Raw genomic sequence first — 23,175 nt, forward strand, 5'->3', positions numbered from 1 at the left:
GTTTTTTTTTTTCCCAGTGAATCAGTTAGTCGTTAAAATGTCAGAAAATATTTTGAAAATCCTGACTAATTTTCTGGCAATCGACTAATCGATTAGTTGACCAGTTGTTTCAGTTCAAATAATGAATGCATTTTATTTTTCTATGCACTATTATTGACGGCACATAGTCTATCTTCGGTAACAGAGGCTTTTTATTATCATATTATTTGTTATTTAGCCTATCATTTTAATCAATTAATCCTGTGCTGCCTTCAGTACATATAACACATTTTACAAAGTGATGACGTATTTCCTGGATGAAATATAATCCAAATAAATGACTCACACACGCACAATATGCCTCGTCTCCTCTTTATTTTAGCACTGTTTTTTTAAATAATATACGACCCAAAAAACGATGCATCTACTTTTTTATTAAGGGTCTACTTTTTGTTCCAGAGGCACTTTGCAGAGACAGCTCATACCTCAGGGTTTTTTCCTGCAGCTCTTGAATGCAGCACAGACAGCGCGGGGAGGGCAGGGGAGGGGGCGGGGCGTTTAATTTACCTGCGAAAAATAAAACTGGGCGGATTAGAGGTGCGGAGCGTCCATCCTCACAGAGCCACGCCTGAGCAGCTGGACCGCATGACAGAGAGCAGAGACGAAACACACAAGAAGAAGAAGAAGAAGAAGCTGTTTTATTAAACGAAGTGTCGTCGAGCGGGATTCAAACACTGCTGCAAACACGGACACACACACACCGGCCGAGCTCACCTACAGTGCCTGCAGCTGAAAACCAGGTGAGCTCTCATTGCTATTACCATTGTTATATTTCAGAGCTGGGTGGTTTTAACTGTGACTACAGCAGGTGGGAGTTTCAATGAACAGTCCTCAGTGAACTTTTTAAAGTTTAGAGATGCAAAAATTGAGTTTTAGTTTCAGAAAGACGAGTCGTTGTTGTGCTGAAGGTGCCCAGGTGTTCTCATCAAGCAGCAGAGGAGCCATTTAAACCCGCGCATGCTCAATTATCACCACAATTAATTAATCTGAATTATATAGCGTGCATTAGATAAACTCTGCACCATCACTTCTGCTGAGTCAAGATGGTGTGGCATTAAGTTAACAGCTCACAAAGTTACTTCTCTTTATGACACTCATAAGACAAACCACCACCACTGTAACCATCAGCATCTACTTACATTTTCATAAGGATAAGGTGTATGTAAAGATGCTTTCAAGTCAGACAGGTTGATAAACTCTGTTTAAATGTGAATTAAACGTTAAATAAACCCCGTATAGACGCACAACTTTAATGTTAATATTCAGGACTGTTTTCCTTTTTAACCAGGAAATACTAAAAATAATGTGCACAGTGACACTAACAGCATAACAGGACAGGAAAAACAGGCCAGTCCCGTGCTATGAAAATTCACTGTTTTCATCTGAGCTATTCATTGTGTAGTCTTTAGCTTATGTCTGTTTTATTTACCCAGTTTGGATCCTGCAGTGTACTTTTGTCCTGTTGTTTGTCAGGTGCTTTGCCTGAGATGATCTTTTTTTTTTTTTTTAACCATCAAACAACCTGCACACACCCTGCTGCTGTGTACCTGCCCTCTGGCTACCAAATTGACATGCAGTCACAAAAGAGGACTTGGCTTTGAGGTGATGGTGAAGAGTTTAAAATGTTTCAGCTCAGGCATTTCTCTGCTGATGACTTGTAGAAAGAGTTTGCCAGTTCTTCCTCTTTTGAGGGCGGAAATTAAACGGCTGGGCCACATCTGGGGCCCTCCCAGTCCTCTTAATTCTGCTCTCATCACCTTTTTATAGATAATTTCAAATACAAACACACTCTTGCTAAAAACTGCTGCACATATTTTCAGTTTGCATACAGAGCAGCTATCTACCTGCACAACTGCAAACTGCACTCATACTTTGACTAATCCCAACATTTTGACCTGCTATCACTCCCTCACCCCACCGGCCTCGTACCAGCGGCCAGGCTGCAGATGGCCAGGCTTGTGCTCTCTCTGTTAGGTAAGCGCCATGGAAGCCCGGATAAAGCAAGGGATTGACTGGCAGCCAAAAACAGGAGAGAGCAGGAGACTGTAAATGCTGTATAAACATGCACGATAAGACTAAAGAACACAGGAGACGCAGATTAAACATGTCCGTGCAGACAATAGGAGTGCATGCAGAGAAAACTAAATCCAAAAGCTCCTAAGGTTAACAAGGTGACTCTGTTTCCAGACATGGTTAAATAGTCTTTAGGTGCAATCCTTGTGGGAAAACCCTTCCCATCAGACACTAAGACTTAATTCTTCATCTCGAGGTTAAGGATGTGTTGACTCTGAGTTTTGAAGAGATACCGGCGAGTAAATATTGAAGCAGTTCATCTTTTCGTTTTGAGCCACAGAGTGTCAAAATGTGCAGAGGCTGAGTTTGTGCAACTTCCTGAGGAAGTTAGCCCATGGATAGCTTCAACAGTGAAGCCACATGCATGTGAATGTCACAAGTTTTCTGTGTGGGTGTCGTGTTTTGAGGATTTTCTGGTTTCAGCCTGAGTATTGATGATGCATTCAAGACCTCCTGTACTTACTGTAAATACATGATGCTCTTAGTTTTCTCTGACCTCTGCAGCAGGTTTGATTTTAGTGCTACATGGTGAAAGCAGAAGACATGTTCCCCCCCCCCCCCACTGATGTCCAAGAGTCTGAGCACATAATGAACTTAGGAGAGACACAGATGACACCTTGTGCACTGATCCCTTTATCCCTCGCTCCATAAACACACATACACACACACTCACACACTCACTGTCTCTTTATCTCCCCCCACACACACTCAAACACTCACAAACACACACATGCTCAGCTGTTCTTTCATCATCTATCCTTTACTTGAGAGGAGGCGGCTGATCTAAAGTGCTGCTGCTGAACAAACTGTCACATATAAACATTTATATAAGAGCTGTGTGAGTAGTGCCGCCTGATTGAGAAGAGAAAATCTTTGCTTGGTTTTAATTTACAGTTATTTCCATGGGAATAGTTGGGAGTTTTCTTTATCCAGAATTTGCAGCCTGGGTAGGAAAAGCAAACTCATCTGTCCATGCACTAAATTGCTCTTGCTGCTGCTGAGGTGTGGTTAGATTTTGAAAAATGGTGCCGGGCCATAGACGTATAACAGACATCTTAGTTGATGAAAAGTTAAAACACAGTTACACATTTTTACAATTGGACAATGTCACAGGTTGACTTCCCCTGAGGAATAGAGGGTGTCATAAGCTACACTGATTATTAAACCCTTTTAGGCAAATTTGTGTTTTTAGGTGAGGTGGATGAAATTGACTTGACAAGTACACTGTTCAGCCGAAACATTAAAGCCACTGGCAGATGAAGTGAATATCATTGATCATCTCATTACAATACAATGATCTGCTGGGTAACCTTTGGTCCCGGCGTTCATGTGAATGCTTCTTGATCTGCTCCACCCACCCAAACACCTTTGCAGGGGATGTGCTGGTACCTTACCTCACAACCCACAGGATCCGCCACCAGTGCCCCGATACCAGACACCAAAGGACACCCACAAGAGGTCCTGAGCCAAGCCCAATCCAGACTGGACCTGGCTTTTGAGATGTGGAATTTGGGGCTCGGTCATCGTCTTGGGCTCTTCTCCATGTTCCCTCGGTGTTCCTGCAGTGCAACATGGTGCATTGTCCTGCTGGGGGGGGGCTGCTGCTGCCATTAGAGAGTACCGTTGCCACGAGGGAGGGGTATTTGGTCTGTAACGGTGTTTGAGTGGGTGTGTCAGCTGGCATCTACATGAGTGCAACAGAACATCGCACTGTAACAAGATGATCACTATTATTCACTTCATCTGCGAGTGCTTTTAATGTTTTGGCCGATCGGTGTGTATAAATCCTTAACAACTGAAGAGTGATAGATTTTCCTGTCTCAGAAGTAAATCAAATCACTGACAGTGTTTTCTGTTTGTGTGTTTGTTTCAAGATCACTCTGAAATGTTCCAAGATGACGGCTAAGAACAAAAAAATGTAATCTTTGCTTTTCTGTTGTGAAATACTGGATAGTTAATCAAGCAATCAAAGGGTAGGACTTTACTCTTCTGTTGAGCCACTCACAACTCGACTCACTTTATCTAATCAATTGATTAGTAGATGCAAGAAGACATTGTTTTACTGAAGGTTAAAAAAAAATAAAAAGGCTAGAACCCCTGTAAAATCTGGAAAAAGCTCTCTGTAATAAATAACACATGTATAATCTTCTCAGATAATTCAAAAATAGTCATTTTTTAACAAGAATTCAAGCTGCTGTTGCTTGTAGCGTTTACTTTGATATTCATGAATTGATGCCATCATACTTTTGTTTGTCATCGTGTTTTTTTGCATGTTTCTGTGCATGTATTTGATTAATCGTAATGATCTGTTGACCCGGTTATCCCAAGCAATTAATTAGTTCAAGAGATTAGTGAAAGCAGAATGGACGTGATGGATTTTATCTCTCTAAGGGTATTTTCATTTTTTGTGAGTCTTATCCAGGGTGTGGTTGGGGAATAATGACACTTCTGTCTTTGCCCAAACTTGCTCCCGACATTCCTCCCTGCCTCTGATTGCAAAGCATCACTCCACCGACCTTTACCAGGACTTTTACATAACTTAGTGTCAGAGGCTTGAAATGCTCAGAGCCAGCCTCACTGTCCTGAAGCCGAATATGTAATAGCTGCTCATTTGTTACCTGTGGCGGAAATTGCACATTTAAAGAGAGGGTTGTCGATAACGAGGAGTTGGGAGAAGGAGTGGGGAATTTGTGGAATTCTGTGTAATGAGCTTGCGAGGAAGGAATGTGAGTCAGACGGAATAAAGGACAAACGGGTAGAGATGTAGTGGGCGAGAGTCTTACTGTAGAGCTCAGGTGAAAAGTGACTAATTGCTCTGTCTGACTGTGATGAGCCTCAGGTCATGAATACACTGGCAAGGAATGAAATTAAATTTGTTTGACTTAATGGGATTTTTCCTATGATTATAAAGTAGCATAATATTTAGATTGCTAATGCTATAGTGAGTTTTTACCATATTCTCTGTTTTGAAGCACTTCAGTGAGCAGTTAGGTTTATAGGTAGTAGGAAATGAGGTCGCATGCTCGTAATTATACGCTGCAACGTGAAGGGACAGCTGCTGTGGTGGTAAATGTGCCTCCTGTTGTTACCTTCTGACACAGCAGTGCATTTCAGTGCCTTGACGAGTTTATGTCAGTTCACACAGCTCGGTTAAATGTTTATGTGAAAAGTTTGAGTCACATGTCAACACTAAAAGTCATTATACAAACTCAGACTGGATATCACACACGATGATTGACGGCTTGAGTCACATGATAAGCACCAATAATAGACTGTTGTAGTTTCAAGACACGCAAAGTCAAGACAGTGTAAACTGTTGTTATGCTGGAGGGTGTTTATGCGTTTCTGTTTTTCTTCTGTATGTATTTGGAGAGTGTGAAAAGTGTTCTTAGTATAATGCAGCTCAGCACAACACCAGCACTATAGAGACCTGTAAAATTATCGTTTTTATTTTTGAAGGACAGAAATGTGTTTTTTTTAAAAATGTGTTGTGACATTTTTGCCTTCATTAGATTGCAAGGCTGTTGAAAGAAGGCCCTTTGACGCCATGGGTACTATGGGGTATGACATGTGCAATGTAACTGCAACTGCGATGTTAGAGTTACAGCAGATGGCACTAGAAATAAAGGGATGGTGTCTTTATAGCCTACTCGGATGCGCTCGTCCTGACAGAACCTTTTGGGTACACTTGAATTGGTGGCGGCTATTGGTTCGTTTTCGTGAAGTAAGCATATGTTTATGGTCTGTTAAAGACCTTTTTACTAATTGCCAAATTTTAATTCTCACCCATATCTTTTTTTTTTTTTTTTTTTTTTTTTTTAATAAAATATGTTACAATTCAAGGTCAACTTCAGACACCTTAGTGTAATCAATCAGTCATCCCCATGTTCAGTGATAGCACCAGCTATTAAGCTCTTCAGCAGGTTCAGACCACATTTCACTGCGCATGCATTGTACCCCAATGATAGGACATGATATGACACTGTGACTTCTCTTTTTAACCCTCTTTTGAGAAAATATAGGAAATGAGTTACGAGAGGAGGGATGACATGCAAAAAAGCTGCTATGATTACATTTACAGTGTCCTAACCCCCCCCGGCCTCCAGAACATGCCCCATGTCTAGCTGTTGATCTGCATTCAGAAAAATAACATAGTGATGGACAGAAATGATGATGCGTTTGGTTTTTAAGAGTCCCTAAATCCGTGCCATCAAAATTTGTAGGAACACTTTGAGTTCATAATTCAAGACTTCAGGCAGTTTATGTCAAGGCTTGTTGGCCACGCCTACCAGAATATTGATAACCTATTACTGCAAAATAATATAGAATATTAAAAACTAGTGAATATCTTCTTTCTGGTTCAAATTGGGAAACTGGGACATGAATTTCTTTATCCAGTTTTTGTGATTTTTATCTGTGGCTTTATTGTTTCAGTGATCAGTGTTGGTTGACTGGGATGGCAGCATTGTGATTTCCATGTTTTTTCTGGATTCATTAATTAAACCTTTTAATTTGGGGAAGAATGCATTTAATTTGGTGGTGAAGTGGCGGGAAAAAAACTGTTGTATAAAGAATCTAAAATGGTAGAAAATCTTAAATGGGCCTACATATAGTGAGAAGTTTTCCCTCTCCTTCACACCACAATAGTTGGCACCCGCAGTGAAGCTATCTGCTCTAAACCAATAATGTTCTTGGTTAGAATATCAATTATTTTACTTTTATTTATGCTGGCTAACTTTCAAAGGTCAGGCTCCTCTGAATGGCTTCGTGTTAGTTTAAAATGTTCTCTCACTCTGTCTTAAAGCTACCATGAGTGACGCAGAGAAGTTCCTGTATGGGGACCGCAGTGGGGGGAACAACCCACTGGCCCAGGCCGACTGGGCCACTAAGAAGCTGGTGTGGGTCCCCTCTGAGAAGCTGGGCTTCGAGTCCGGCTCCATCAAGGAGGAACAGGGAGAGGAGTGTTTGGTGGAGCTGACGGACTCCGGCAAGAAGGTGAATATTATGAATTTCTCTTGAGTCTGAATATGTTTTGCATATTTGCATTGATGTTAAAATTGACTCCTAATAAATGTGTTTCCACGATCTAAAGTCTTGTCCAGGATGCTCCTCTGACAGGTGTCTTGTTTCTGTAAATCTCAGGTGAAGGTCAACAAGGATGACATTCAGAAGATGAACCCACCCAAGTTCAGCAAGGTGGAGGACATGGCTGAGCTCACCTGTTTGAATGAGGCCTCCGTGCTGCACAACCTCAAGGAGAGATACTACTCTGGACTCATCTATGTGAGTTTGGATGCATACACGTGTTTATATCATGTTATAGATCTCTCGTCATGGCAGATTTATTGTGTGCACTCACGTAGCTGGTTGCATTAACTCTCTGCAGTGTCGTGCACAGACATTTTGCGGGGCAGGTGCTCAAGTGCAAAAAAGGGCTCCCTTCCACTTTTTGGTGCAAAAAAACCCCAATTTGTGCACACAAAGTGGTGCACCCTCCCAGGAGATTTCTATTTGCCAGCACCTTGAGGCCTAAGTATACATACAGTGTCTTTGTGCACAGTAATGAGCAGGGAAATGTCTGTCTAGCTTACATCTGTACTATATGTATCTAGCAGCTGTTAGACATGCACATTCATTTTTCACATCTATCTTTTATTTATAATAGATAGCAACAAAGGAAACAATGCGCATTGTGCACACTTTAGTACTCTATAAAGTAAATAACCATCACAATCAACAAATCTTTACACAAAATTGAAAAACAGTGTTCCCTGAATAAATAAAATGATATACCAACAATCTACGCCTCTCTAAACTGCAAAGAAGGCCTATGTTGTTGCGACAATCAGGCTATTTGCTCTCTCCTTTCCCCTCCTCACTTTGTTCTCCCAAGGGCAGGTGCTTGAGCACTGCCTGGGGTCTATCGTGTGTCTGCCTCTCTGACAGTAACTGTTTTGTCTCTTACCCAGACATACTCTGGTCTCTTCTGTGTGGTGATCAACCCCTACAAACACCTACCCATCTATTCAGAGGAGATAGTCAACATGTACAAGGGCAAGAAGAGACATGAGATGCCTCCTCACATCTACGCCATCACAGACACGGCCTACAGGAGCATGATGCAGGGTACCACGGTTATGTTTGTTAAGAGAAACTGTGTTTGCTGCAGGATATTTACAGTACATAGAGTAGAAGTGTGTCCACACTGATAGACACACACATGGCTGTGGTGCTGTTTGAAAATTAGTCCAAAAGCCAAATATGCTTAATATTTAATTCACAACGGTGTAAACAAAGAAGAAACAAATCTTCACATTTGAACAGATGAATCCAGAGAATTTATTAATAAACCAATCATCTCAGCCCTAAATTGAAACAAAGTTAAAGGGACAGTTCACCACAAAAGCAAAAATATAGATTTTCCCTCTCACCTGTGGTGCTACTTATCAATCTAGATTGCTTTGATGTGAGTTGTTGAATGTTGGAGATATAGCCCATAGAGATGTCTGCCTTCTTTTAATATAATAGCAGTCGGGCTTGTGCTCAGAGTGCCCAAAAAAATACATTTTAAAAAATTCAACAGCAATGACTCTTTCCAGAAATCATGACCCGCTTACTCAAGATAATCCACAGACCTTGTTGTGAACAGTTTATGTAGGAACTATTTTCTTTCTACTGAACTACACCCACCACCTGTATCACTGTGCCGTAGGAAGCGTGCATCTCCTCATGGACGAGAGGCTGATGCATGTGACAGCGTCAGATGTAAACATTAATGGCTTCCTTCACGGCTGTTAGCTAGCTCAGTGGTGCTAGGTGAGCTGGCAGTAGATGCACGCTTCCTTCTGCGCAGTGATAAGGTTGGTGGGTGTAGTTCAGTAGAAAGAAAACGGTTCCTACATGAAACTGCTCACAACAAGGTCTGTGAATTATCTTGAGTAATCAAGTCATGAATTCTGGAAAGAGACATTACTGTTACGTTTTTCATTTGCTTTTTTTTTTATTTTGAGAGAAGGCAGACATCTCTATGGCCGAAATCTCAACACTCTGCAACTCACACCAGAAAATGTAATTTTGTTTTTAGGGTGAACCGTCCCTTTAAACAATTACATGCCATATCATTACTGAGTTTAACTTTGGCTGCCTGTGATATTTTTTTTATGATGACTCTTTCTTTTTTAGTGTTTTGTTTTGTTTTTTACACTGATGGAGACTTTTCCTTTTTCTCTTTCCCTCAGATCGTGAGGACCAGTCCATCCTTTGCACGTAGGTCACTCTGTCCTCTTGGTATCTTCACAGAAACTTGATTTAGAACAGTGTGCAGTTTTTCTTAAGTGATCAGTATTTTTTGCACATATTCATACAGTGTCTGAAATATCAAGCTTGAATTTTGTTTCCCCCTAAAGACTCAATAAATTGTGCAATTGAGCTACATTTTTCTTGCCAACAAAATCTCACCTCAGTCTTTTTTTTTTTAGTTGCAGAGCTTTTGATAATATCAGATGAATCTTATCAGCATAATAAATTTGTCTGGAATTGCACATGTAAAAGTTAATAGTATTTACTGTGCACTTTTTGGTGCAAAGTTTTTCACCCATGTTCGGTAAAACATTTAGGTTCAAAGTTTCTTCTTGACCTTTGAAACATATTCCTTTATATCTCTGCAGGCTATGCAGGCCTCCATTTATTGGAAACCTTGTCTTAATTGTTGTGTAATGTGTTGCTTTTAATGCCGTAGGACCACGATGTTCAGTATACTGACTCCTCTGACTGATACAAATAATGTGTCTTAATCTTTTCATGTATTTGATCTTTTTCCTGTAGTGGGGAATCAGGAGCAGGGAAAACTGAAAATACCAAGAAGGTCATTCAGTATCTTGCCCATGTTGCTTCATCTTTCAAGTCCAAGAAAGATCAGGTCAGTGAAAACTTTTTTGTGTGTTTTTTATTTCCTCATTTCTGTGTAATTCACTCCTCATGGTTTCATCGGAAGACTTCGAAAGAACATGATGGAAACCCCATCTTTATTTTCTCTCTCCTCTGATGTTCCTGCCCGTTCCTGCCTCCCAGCTCTTCCCCTGATTTAGTCCATCTTTATAATGTAGTCTACCTGAACGAGCTGTGTGGCGACTACTGCACATTCCTCTTTCAGGCCTCGACGTGCCAGCCTCACCTCTCTTAAACCCACATACAGCAAAGCAGAGTGCAGACGTGAATGTGTGTGTACTTGTACTCGTATTCTTAATATGTAGGTTGCTTCACAAGTTTTTACATGCAGTGTCTAATAAATCCCTTCTTCATGATTCATCAGGTGACACCAGGTTTCCTCTGCAGTTATGTAATTTGTGTGCTGAAGTTGGTACCAATTGTGTTAAATTCTCTCCTTTTTTTTACCTCTTCTCCAGGGCAGTGCAGTTCTGTCACATGTGAGTTCATCCCTCTGACTCCATATGCATGGTGTCTGAATGTTCATACTACTAACAAGAAACGTTTTATTGTCTTTGTCTGGCGTTTTGAAGGAAATGCATTCAAATATAGTCTGGTTTTAAAGGAATAGTTAGACAGTTAAAGAATATGCTCCAACCATTTTGTTGCAGAGAGAGGAGTAGTTCTATATCAGTCATGTCTGAATGTTAGATATGAAGTTGAAGCTGGTTTGGCTTAGCTTAGCATAAAGACTGGAAAGGGGGAAAACAGCTAGCCTGGCTCTGTCCAAACCAACAAAATCCATCTACCATCACCTCTAAAGATCACTAACTAACTTGTTTTGTCTTGATCGTTTCTGCTTTAGAAAAATGGGTCATCCCTATGTTGACATGGTGCTGTGTTCCCAAGGGCATCGTCACCTATCTTCACAGTTCAGTTGCAAAATAATGAAGGGAGATAAGTGATTTTAAATGCAGTTTGAATGGTAAAAATCGGTTCAGCCACTGCAGAGATATCCTTGTGTACAGTTAAGAAAACTGTCTTGCCCGCAAATTTGAGTATGACATCAGTAGGCTGTAAGCTGTGGGTTGATGATTTCAACATATTGACTTAAAAACATTGTTGAGAACATAAAACCCTTTGAAAGGTCTCCTTAATTAATGTGCTTAATGAAGAGGATATTGACCTGGGAAACATGACCCTGGGACCTTAGACTCCCATCAAAAACCAAAAGGTGTAAGAAATGGTCTGACGCATACTCCACACCTCTTTCAATCCCAACTTGACATTTTTACACTTTGATTTACTGTTATCTTTGGACAGAACCAGGCTAGCAATGTTTCCAGGATTTATGCTAAGCTAACTGGCTGCAGGGGTTAGTGCCATATTCAGCATACAGATATGAAAGTGGTTTTCATCTTGTCATTAAACTCTCAGCAAGAAAGGGAATAAGCTCCCAAATAAGTCCTTAATATGTCAGCCTTTTTCAACACAAACAACTAAGAAAAAAACTGCGGCATAAGCTTTTAGACACGAGTTGAATAGTTTCCTTTGAAAATCAAAAACAAGTTTTCCTTGCACAATAGAATCTGCTGTGGGTTTGGAGGATTAAGAGATGTCTGATCAACGATTATTTCCCTCCTGGCAGTGAACTGCTCAGGGACACAGCAGTAATGCAGTAACCTTATCTGAGGTTTGTCTCAAAAGCCCAAATACACCTTAGTGTGTGTGCCTGTAGTATTCAAGCCATATTAGGTGACAGTGTCCCACTCCACCCAGGGCAATTTTTTTCTCAATCTTGTCAGTCTTGATTTTGTTATTGTGTTGTAGTATGTAGCTTTTTGCATTTCCTTTGGGGGATCTTGGCTAACAGGCCTGTGTGCTTCCTCTGTGCTCTTGTTTGTGCCTGCATGGACAGGGATGGTCTTACAGGGTGTTTGTGCTTGAGTGGGCTTGCAGGTATGTGTGTTGGAATGTGCTGGATTCAGTGTGTGTGTGTGTGTGTGTGTGTCTGTGTGTGGTTGATTGGGCAATGATAATATCCCCTGAGGTAATTCTTTTGCAGGCTGAATTGTTTTTATAATATGAACAAGTCTTTGCACAGATCTTACGTTTGTATTCGCCAGTGAGAGATCTGCAGCGCTGCAGGAAAATGCATGATTTAAAGTTGCGCTTGTTTGACTGATGTGCAGCCCAGAGTCATGATCAAGTGTTATTAGAGCCTGTAGTTTCTGACACTGTGTCCTCTCCTTCAGGGTGAACTGGAGAAACAGCTGCTGCAAGCAAACCCCATTCTGGAGGCCTTCGGCAACGCAAAGACCGTCAAGAATGACAACTCCTCAAGATTTGTAAGAAAGCATTGAAGCCCCTAAAACCTTACCCTTTTAATGTCTAATATGCATTAATTGAAATAAAGGTCTGATTAACATCGTTAGGTGTTATAAGGTTTGAGTTTAACGCTCTGCCCTGCCCACTTCAAACCAGTAAAGTGGGCAGGGTGAAAAGCACAGAAAAAGCACACATCTTTGAAATAAAACAACAGTATTCAAACTTTGGCAGATTCATTTCTGTTTATGTGGGACCCCGACACTCACAGTAATAAGGTAATTGTGGAGATAGGGTTTCAGGGCCTTTAAATGCATCATATTCAACCATATAAACATCATTACAAGTTTTAGTCCTGCATCTCAAAATGATTTCTTTTTTCTTTTGTAGGGAAAATTCATCAGGATAAACTTTGACGTCAACGGATACATCGTTGGAGCCAACATTGAAACTTGTATCCTTTTTGAAAAGCTACTTACTTACTCATTAGTTCTGTTAAGGGCTGGATTAATTTGTCACTGTAGGCGTCCACAGGGAAGACATAAGCTTCCCCCAACCCCATTTTGCCAAGGGAGACAGAAACCAGTTAGAATTGCTGCTGTAATTAGTTTGAGATAATTAGACTCAGCAAATTTGTTTAAGGACGTGTTTCATTTAAACATACACAAAGTAGTAAAAGTAGTTTTTGACACAGGGCCCCTCTTTAGGGTGGGGCCACAAGGTTAGGTCAAAATGCAGGTTCAAGAACAACCTTTAGGTTATTTACTTTTCAGTCTTAAATTGTCCTTTAGTGCACATAACAAAACAAATTTAGAAAAATACATTACTCCAAAGTACTACAAAAACAACCTGTGTGTGTCAGGGCCCCTGAGGCCCTGTGGGTTAATCCAGTTTTGCGTTATTGCATCGTAAAGATGCCGCTGCATTTGCTTTTGCGTTTGTTTGTCCTTGACAGAGATGTCACCAGATCTGCTGGAGAAGTCTCGGGCCATCCGACAAGCTAAAGATGAGCGAAGCTTCCACGTCTTCTACTACATGCTGACGGGAGCAGGGGACAAGCTGCGCTGTGAGACTTTTTATTACAATGTGAATGCATCAAACTGGGCTGCGTGAATGAAAGTTGCAGAAAGCAGCAAATGTGGTTTATTGAGAGCTGAACATGACTTGCAGTTCAAGAGCCAAGACATTTATTTGAGCAACTTATAGAGATACACAGGAAGTCCACTGATAATGAAAACTGAGCTTCCCATTTCTCAGTTCAGTTATTAGTCTCTACAGTACGATAGTGCTGACGCTGTATGCATTCAAGCCAAAGCCAATGAAAATATATTACCAGATCCCTCTCAGCTTAACCAGTCTGTTCAAATGGTCAGTTCTCAATAAATAACCCTTTCCTCTTTTTCACCATCTAGCTGAGTTGTGCCTGGAGGATTACAGCAAGTACCGTTTCCTGTCCAATGGAAACATGACGATTCCTGGCCAGCAGGACAGGGACATGTTCACTGAGACCATAGAAGCCTTTAAGATCATGAGCATCCCAGAGGAGGAAAGACTTGGTACCTATCATCTGTTTTGTTATTGTTTATAGAGCTGTGACTAAGAGTTATTTTTGGTATCAATTAAAGGTTGAGTTTAGGACCTTTTGCAAAGACTGTATATAAAGATGGACAACATGTCTCCACTTCCTTCCTCCGTACAAAAATGAAGCCAAAATATCCCTGATAACGTTCCATGTTCTAGCCACTAACGTGGAGGGGGCGGGGTTTATGACCTATACTGCAGCTTGCTACCAGGAGGCCATTAAGATGTCTTGGCTTCACTTTTGGGGAGCTGTCATGAATCTTTATAAACAGTCTATGGCCACTAGTAGCGCTATGGAGCCATTTTTATCTTACGCACAAGGGTGAACATGCATACGCGCAGGTGACATGTTGCATGCCTACCAATGGTTTCACACTATTCCACTGCTCAACAGGTGATGGTAATGCTCCAACAAACGCAGCATTGTGCCACCAAAGGCAGTGAAGAAGAAGACTGCTAGCTAGTAAACATGGATGTTAACAATCCAGGATTTAAAACAGTTGCTTTGTGAATGTTTTTATGAGAAAGAAAATACATTCAACACATTTGTTAGAGTTCAAGGAAACGCACAGTCACATTTGTGAAGGTGGAACCAGCAAATATTTGCAGTTTTGTTCATTAAAAAAACGGATTCATTTTCCATTGATTAATCAACTAACTGTTGCATCTTATTTATTAATTTTATTGTGTTAAAGCACAGTTTTGTCAGAATATATTTTGAGAAACTTCAGTGACATTCTTGAATGTGAAACAGAGTTATGGTTTTTAACTTTTTGCTTTATCAGTCAACTTTTAAAGAATTTGTTTTTTAATATCTTATTATACATAATCAGTATTCAGTGAGTAGGCTGAGATTATCAAATGTATGGTTTGGTGGCACATATTCTTCATGTGATTCTCCTCTGCAGCACACATTTAACCTGATAATGACTGTAGTTGTTCTTTTATCTCAGACATGTGTTAGGATGTTACATACGTTGACATGTTTCGGCGGAAACTTCTGACTTCCTCATAAGTGTCACTTGGTGGTGGTTGTGACGCGTCTTTATCAGCTGATCTGTCAATCAGCTGATAGTAGGAAGGCGGTCACGCCTCCCTAATATCGATGAAAAAGACGCGTCACAACCACCACCAAGTGACACTTCTGAGGAAAGCGGAAGTTTCCGCCGAAACATGTTAATGTATGTAACATCCTAACACATGTCTGAGATAAAAGAACTAAAGTCATTATCAGAAACTGAAGACATAATGAACATCACTGAACCACACATTTAACCTCTTGGTGTCTGTCCATCAGGTCTGCTGAAGGTGGTGTCAGCCGTGCTGCAGTTGGGGAACATGTCCTTCAAGAAGGAGCGTCACTCAGACCAGGCCTCCATGCCCGACGACACAGGTACACACATGAACACAGACACACCACCATCATTATCAGATTCAACATCATTGCCTCTATGCATGCTGTCATTCTCACTCCATTTGGTCAAACCTTCTCAATTCACACAACATCCTCCAATTTGACCCCCGTGTTTCACCCCCAGCTGCCCAGAAAGTGTGTCACCTGCTGGGCATCAATGTGACTGACTTCACACGAGCCATCCTGTCCCCCAGAATCAAGGTCCGCACAGCAACCAATACATAATCATTTCATTAACATTCAACAATATGACATGTTGACCTCATTCTGTGTCAGCTAATGAGTGAGTTTATTTTTTCCAGTTATGTTTGAACCTGGTGAACAAGATTTTGTCAATTGGCCAGTAAGATATTTTTATTATCGCAGGATGACAGTGGAGTATTTCTTTTTGCAGGTTGGCAGGGACTATGTCCAGAAGGCACAGACCCAGGAACAAGCTGAGTTTGCTGTCGAGGCTCTGGCCAAAGCCTCTTATGAGAGGATGTTCCGCTGGCTGGTCATGAGGATCAATAAGGCCCTGGACAAGACCAAGAGACAGGGAGCCTCCTTCATAGGCATCCTTGATATTGCTGGATTTGAGATCTTTGAGGTGAGGTGTTTCAGGCAATGTAACTCTAGTTCTGTCACCAGACAGAGCACTCTGATGGGGCTCTACTGGCACAGCCACTCTGTGTGTTTGTGTCAGCAGTGCAGGAGTCTGTTTAATGCTGCATGCTATTCAAGAAATAATAAACGGCGAGTGGATGAGTATTGTGAAATAAACCTCTCTAGGGTGATTCAAGATCCCTCCCCTTCGTGTCAGGGTTCTGCCTCACCCTTTCGTAGTGTATTTTGCAAAGACGACCTGATTGCTGTTCATTATCCCACTTATTACTTGACTTACTTTCTGAAGAAGTCAATAATGTGACAAAATATTGATTTAAATATGATTTTATTGCTTCTGCTAAGTGTCTATGATGACACCTGCATCCATATTTATAGCAGCAGCCTGCTATTCAGAAATAACAGACCATAGAATGCTGTAATTGACCAATCAAGAGAGGGATTTTCATTTTCTTTCAACTGAATTGTGGTTTCTTTCATTCTCTCAGTTGAACTCATTTGAGCAGCTGTGTATCAACTACACCAATGAGAAGCTGCAGCAGCTCTTCAACCACACCATGTTCATCCTGGAGCAGGAGGAGTACCAGAGGGAGGGCATCGAGTGGAACTTCATCGACTTCGGCCTCGACCTGCAGCCCTGCATCGACCTTATTGAAAAATCTGTAAGGCGTCTCCTGGTTTTTATTCCTCCTTAAGTCCTGTAGAAAAAACACTAGCAGTGCTTGTCTCAGCCTGAAGTTACACCTGAGATGAGGGATCAGTTACAAGTCTTCCTCAGCAGAAGTCGCTGACTGTATTTTTTGCAGAAAACAGTCATGTAACACAAGCTGAGGCATGTTGACTGCACGTAGACTATTAAATGAGTTCATTCCTTTGAACTGCAGAGTCAGACTGACTCATGTTTGTTGTGTTTGTTTTTTACCACCATTCATCACAGGCTGGTCCTCCAGGCATCCTGGCTCTGCTGGATGAAGAGTGCTGGTTCCCCAAGGCCACAGACAAGAGCTTTGTGGAGAAGGTGGTTTCGGAGCAGGGAACACATCCTAAGTTCCAGAAGCCCAAGAAACTCAAGGACGACGCAGACTTCTGCATCATTCACTACGCTGGAAAGGTCATTGAAAATAACTTTGATTGTGATGATAAATTTGGCACCCTTTTTAAAGGTATAGCATCGAGGATATTCCTAAAAAAAGTATAGTCTCATGCAAAAGTAATCCCTCTCAATCATCACTTATGACCTACTTGAAGTGTGTGGAGATGTATTGATCTGCAGAGACTCTGTCCTCTGCCTGTATTGTCTTATTTCTTCTTATGCTATGTGCGGGAAGTTCCTGGGCATGACGTGCAGGTGAGGCTGGGACTTTATTAAAAGGTAGCAACCAGATGCTGGACTATAATCAAGACTATGGAAATTGCGGACAAAAGCGCAAATATAGTGAGACAAAATGCCAAGTGAACAAAGCTTGCTAAATAATGACATTGAGTCTGGGGTTGGCTTTCACTTTCCAAACAGACAAATCCTGCATACTATACCTTGAAGGTACTGTCAGCAATGTGAAGTTAAAGTAACAGCACTCATGCAAAATGGCCCCTTTGAAAGTGATATGATATTATTGTGGATAGTTATTATTCATGCATTAACCTGAAAGTAGTGTTTTGATGTTGTAGTTAGTGGAGTGACTAATTTAAGCTACTTTAATATGAAATAGTTTGATCTATAAGAGTCATATTTTATTAACTGGTTATATACGTTTACTTAAACCATCTTAATCTGCAATTTAACTGGTAATTGCATCAGATGTCATGGAGTCGAAGTATAAAGTGAAGTTCAAGTAGCTGAAAATTGTACTTGAGTAAAGGTTGCTTTTCACCACTAGATGGCCGCAAAGTTACAACAGAGTCCTCTGGCTCTTTTCTGAGTATACAAAGTTTGTCTTGAAGAGAAAAGTTGTTACCAGTTAGATGGCTTATACATTATGATTTTGAATTAGCCAGTGTCATAAATACCTTAACTTTGCTTCAGAATACAGCTGTGTGCCAAGCATCATTATCTTAAAGTAGCAATGGTTTCCTGGTCCTAAATGCAACTCTCCTCTACTGCAGGTGGACTATAAAGCAGACGAGTGGCTGATGAAGAACATGGATCCTCTGAATGAGTGTGTGGCATCTTTGTTCAACCAGTCGACAGACAAATTTACTGCTGACCTGTGGAGAGACAGTAAGTGGTGTAACTCAATTAATCCAAAGTCTCATAATGCTGGTCCACAAGTTACTGCAAATGCAACATCATTCTACTAAGTGTGCATTGGACAATACTTAGTTTGGATTTGTCACTTTAAAATAAGACTCAGTTAACTGCTAGTAAAATATGAATAAAATAAAATGTTTGTTTGCACTTTCTGGTGTTTTGCCAAAAGAGTTGATATTTTTTTGTCATCTAAATGTGAAGGATGCGACGAACATGTTTCCATAATGAGAAGTTATGAGATATTTCATTTCAGTGTCATTAAACACACTGAAAAAATTGTTTTCCCTCCTCTCTGTGTCCTCACAGTGGACCGTATTGTCGGCCTGGATAAGGTGGCGGGAATGTCGGACTCAATGCACGGTGCTTTCAAAAGCCGTAAGGGCATGTTCCGTACTGTGGGCCAGCTGTACAAGGAGCAGCTGGGTAACCTCATGTCAACGCTCAGGAATACCAACCCAAACTTCGTCCGCTGCATCATCCCCAACCACGAGAAGAAGGTACAGTACAAAGAACAACACTTGTGGTACAAGTACAGGACCATTAAATCTAATGAAGTGCTTAAGTGCACTGACATACTGGGGCCTCCACGCCAGTTGCTTCCTGGCTTCTCAGTCACAAGCAAAACAGTTTTCTTTACAAATTCAAGATAACACTGGCTGAGTAATTGATATACAAATGATCCTTTTAGGAGTGGAGTATTGCATAATGAGCCTTGAATGCTGGGGAACAAAACGGTTCTGCTTCATTTGACCTGTGAGGATCCACCAATAAAAAAACACTTTTCATTAGAGTCCTGACACATGATGTACTCGAAAAGACAGTTTTATCTATACAGCCCAATATCACAGATTTGTACCATGTATGACACCTTCTGATTCAGAAAGGAAGAAAATCAACAACAAAAAACATTGATAGACAATGGCTAGATTCTTAGGGGGAATAACCAATGCCATTACAAATAATGTGACAATGCATGACGGTAAAATCAGGAACAAAACACACAATAGTGATTTATGTACTGTTTCTTCTTCAGGCTGGTAAACTGGAGCCTCACCTGGTCCTGGACCAGCTGAGGTGTAATGGAGTCCTGGAGGGAATTCGTATCTGCAGACAGGGCTTCCCCAACCGCATCGTGTTCCAGGAGTTCAGACAGAGGTGACAAACAACAGCAGACTTTCTTTCTTCCTTCTGTCTTTCAGAGAAAATATACTTGACACACATTTCCTGTATATCTTACCTGCTCAGTAAATATTCATATCCTGGTCTAAACATTAAGTTAGAACAAACATGGAAAAAGTAGGCAAAAAAAATAGACAGTTTAGAGGCATAAGACTTACATATCAAACATAAAATGCATCTGAAAGCAAGTCACAAACAAGGGCAAAGTTTATTATACAACCAACAGCCGTCTGTTATTAAACATTTAGAAGAAAAAGTCAAACTACTTGAGAAACTTAATTGTGCTCGTCTGCCTCTCAGGTACGAAATCCTTACTCCAAATGCGATTCCAAAAGGCTTTATGGACGGCAAGCAGGCCTGCGTGCTCATGGTAAGAACAGTAAATCAGTTTTAGAAGTAAGCAGTTCATCCAGAAGTAGAGAAGCTGGCTCATTGTTCTCCATTTCAAGCTGTAGGACTTGTCACCAAGTCTCCTCATGTCTTCTTCATGTCAGATCAAAGCTCTGGAGCTGGACCCAAACCTGTATCGCATTGGTCAGAGTAAAGTGTTCTTCAGAGCCGGAGTCCTGGCCCACCTGGAGGAGGAGAGAGACATGAAGATCACTGATGTGATCATCAGCTTCCAGGCCTGGTGCAGAGGATACGTAGCTCGCAAGTATGAAAGATTAATATTGAAAATATATCTATCAGGTACCATAATTGTGTACTTCAGCCTGAGTTTTTCACTCAGTTTTTTTGTCTTTAATGCAAGTGAATCAATGCAAAGTAACACGATGAGAGACCACACTTCTAGACAGAATGGCATATATGTTATTTATATTGTTGTGTTTTTTTTCTTCAGAGCCTTTGCCAAGAGACAGCAGCAGCTGACCGCCATGAAAGTGATCCAGAGGAACTGTGCTGCTTACCTCAAACTCAGGAACTGGCAGTGGTGGAGGCTTTTCACCAAGGTAAGAAATCAGTAAATTATTATTGTGTCACTAAACATTTAGACAACACTGTAACAGAGCAGCAGTAGTTTAATGGTTTAAGGGTTTTCCACTTTTCAACCGGTGTGAGGAATCTGTAGCCTGAGTGTCAGACAGAAGCTCCCAGAACCTTCAGTCTGACATGGCTTCCATTGAAGGCGATTTACAAGGGGGAGGGAATTTGATTTTTCCCTAACCAATCAGTAGAGATCAACGACTCACCCAGAATCTGACGTCATTAGTATCCATGCCTCGGGGGTGCCGAAAACAAGCGAGCATTGCCCGTTTCGTTGTTCACGCCCAGCTGCATCGCCGTTAAATCCAGTTTAGCAGCTTCCTTAATTTGGTCCTCCATTAACGTGAGTAGTGGCGAAATACCTCGATAGCATTGTTAATGTGGTCTGTAGGATCTGTAGCGGTCACCATTGTTGCTGTCCTCACCAGTTACCCACCGGCGTACAGCTTGACATCAGCGTGGCGCTGATTGGCTAATCGCTAGACCCCCGGCGTTCATTGGTCCGTCCATCATTTGGACGAGATAAATCGCAAATTCATTGAAGTATGCCAGACCAGAGATGCAAGCCTACTCAGTTGAGTGGGCGGGGTCTATGGTCTGGAACCAGGCTAGGGAATCTGTGCAGATGAATGGTGTCAAAGTGCCCATCATGCCATCAGCTTTCCCCGCACCTGCTGTGAGCAAAAATCATCCATATGACAGGCAACATGCACCACTGACGCAAAACATGTCCTCCAGCTGATTCTGGCCTGTGATGTGCAAGTTGCTTTTAGTAGTTACGCTCATTTGAAAGTAATAAGTTACTTTATGATATTACTCTTGTGTAAAGTAATGCATTACTGATGACACAACTTTGCATTAATGTCACCAAAATCACCTTAGAAGTATGACTAGGCATTATAAAATGGAAGAGGGTCACGTTGTTCAAAGAAGCTCAAGTTTATGCAGTTCATTACAAAATAATGCACAGCCTAATAAAGCCTCTCCTCTGGTGTGCAGGTCTGATCCATTCATGCCCTCACATGCAGTGGTTACCACTTTGTATTGAAATCTACCTCTTGTATTACCTTCCTTAGACCTTTATAAAATAAACAAAGCCTTAGACACAGGGACTGGCAGACAGCGGATCAAAGTCTGGTCAGTTATGAGACAGGGAAACATTAATTGTTGGCTTTTAATATGAAACACAATAGACAAATGCTGAGGTAAGCACAACAAGTGGATTAGCGTGCGAGTCAGTCACTATGACAAGCTATAGATAAGATGGTGGGGTTAAAGACCCACCTGCTGGTTCCCAGTGCACCGATCAGCTTTAACAGCTGGCCAGAGAGAGGGTTGTGCATAGGAAGGGGACGGTGTTGCTCCACAGTCGTATGGGACGTAAATGGAAACACATCCAACATGCTAACAGACATTCGATGGCAACACCCAGACATGTCGATCACTCGGACAAATTAACAAACCGGAGCCCTGCTACTTATTCCTGCTGCTTTCAGCCTGTAGATGCCAAAACAGACCGGGTAATACTGACGACGCTGTAGGTATCACCCAGATGTGAATAGCACTGGCACCCTTCTATGATGTAGCCTATAATGTCATGACTATACGCATAAACCTTTTGTGCACTGGTGGTGGTTGATGAATGAAAGAAATGATACTTAATTTTGGGTGATAACCTGACATAGTTAATGTAAAATATTACGTGACATTGTAATGCATTACATTACTTTGTTACTGCTAAACTCTGATAAATTTGTGTTACTTTTGTAAGGCGTTATCCCCAACACAGATTAGGAACGCCAAAGAAATACATTTTAATAAATACATTTAAATACAATTTTACTACTGAAAGTTGTTTTTTTTTTAACAAAGATTTCTGCTTACAGTCTGTCTTCAGTTTCTCTCACGAATGCCATTTCAGCCACCCCAAGAAAGTCAAAACATCACTATCTGTTAAAAACCTGGGGTTGATTTCTGTTGTTCCTTCCAGGTGAAGCCTCTGCTGCAAGTGACTCGGCAGGAGGAGGAGATGCTGGCCAAAGAAGAGGAGCTCGTCAAGGTGAAGGAGAGACAACTGCAGGCTGAGGAGCAAATTAAAGAATTTGAGACCAAGCAGCAACAGGTAGGAGTGGAGTGAGATCAATCTAGGGTCAGACTTATTTGAAATCTCCAAGTGGGTTAATTGCTGTTGGGTTAATTGAGATGTAACTATCCTTTCTCACTTTGACTTTTACTCCCCACTGCTAGCTGAATGCTGAGAAGTTAGCTCTTCAAGAGCAGCTCCAGGCAGAGACGGAGCTGTGCGCAGAGGCTGAGGAGATGAGGGCCCGTCTGGCTGCCAGGAAGCAGGAGCTGGAGGAGATCCTGCACGACCTGGAGTCTCGCCTGGAGGAGGAGGAAGAGAGGGTCGGCCAGCTGAGCACAGAGAGGAAAAAGATGCAGCAGAACATCACGGTCAGTAAAGTCCTGTGGGATACAGAATGTGAGATATGAGGAAACTTGATTAACATTGCAAATGTTTGTGTCTTTCCTCCAGGACCTGGAGCAGCAGCTGGACGAGGAGGAAGCAGCCAGACAGAAGCTCCAGATGGAGAAGGTCACCTCGGACGCCAAAATGAAGAAGCTGGAGGAGGACATCATGGTGCTGGATGACCAGAACAGCAAGCTCAACAAGGTCTCACACAGCACATTAACCCCAGGGATTTTTAGCACTGATTTAAAATAGAGACGCTACATAAAAGAACATTTCAAAGTAGATAAAGAAAAAACATTACACCTGAGACTGTAAATATTTTTTTTCCTT

The 23,175-nt window shown here is 41.4% G+C and overlaps 1 protein-coding gene across 1 annotated transcript in view; it reads left to right on the plus strand.

The window, feature by feature from the left end:
* Positions 1–573: 573 nt before the first annotated feature.
* The window catches only part of LOC117255118 (myosin-9-like), a 33,231-nt gene continuing 10,629 nt past the window's right edge, over positions 574–23,175 (plus strand). The window contains exons 1-25 of the mRNA XM_033623719.2: positions 574–779; positions 6,917–7,107; positions 7,255–7,395; positions 8,082–8,238; positions 9,351–9,378; positions 9,937–10,030; positions 10,518–10,538; positions 12,294–12,386; positions 12,754–12,817; positions 13,331–13,429; positions 13,776–13,919; positions 15,242–15,337; positions 15,483–15,559; positions 15,753–15,947; positions 16,450–16,623; positions 16,899–17,072; positions 18,065–18,179; positions 18,516–18,706; positions 19,243–19,364; positions 19,689–19,758; positions 19,883–20,043; positions 20,230–20,338; positions 22,363–22,494; positions 22,620–22,826; positions 22,909–23,046. Of these exons, the coding sequence (XP_033479610.1) occupies positions 6,922–7,107; positions 7,255–7,395; positions 8,082–8,238; positions 9,351–9,378; positions 9,937–10,030; positions 10,518–10,538; positions 12,294–12,386; positions 12,754–12,817; positions 13,331–13,429; positions 13,776–13,919; positions 15,242–15,337; positions 15,483–15,559; positions 15,753–15,947; positions 16,450–16,623; positions 16,899–17,072; positions 18,065–18,179; positions 18,516–18,706; positions 19,243–19,364; positions 19,689–19,758; positions 19,883–20,043; positions 20,230–20,338; positions 22,363–22,494; positions 22,620–22,826; positions 22,909–23,046 (2,988 nt within the window). The 5' untranslated portion in view covers positions 574–779; positions 6,917–6,921. The remainder of the gene's footprint in view (positions 780–6,916; positions 7,108–7,254; positions 7,396–8,081; positions 8,239–9,350; positions 9,379–9,936; positions 10,031–10,517; positions 10,539–12,293; positions 12,387–12,753; positions 12,818–13,330; positions 13,430–13,775; positions 13,920–15,241; positions 15,338–15,482; positions 15,560–15,752; positions 15,948–16,449; positions 16,624–16,898; positions 17,073–18,064; positions 18,180–18,515; positions 18,707–19,242; positions 19,365–19,688; positions 19,759–19,882; positions 20,044–20,229; positions 20,339–22,362; positions 22,495–22,619; positions 22,827–22,908; positions 23,047–23,175) is intronic.

This window comes from Epinephelus lanceolatus, chromosome 3 (genome assembly GCF_041903045.1).
Source record: "Epinephelus lanceolatus isolate andai-2023 chromosome 3, ASM4190304v1, whole genome shotgun sequence".
Lineage (NCBI taxonomy): Eukaryota > Metazoa > Chordata > Actinopteri > Perciformes > Serranidae > Epinephelus > Epinephelus lanceolatus.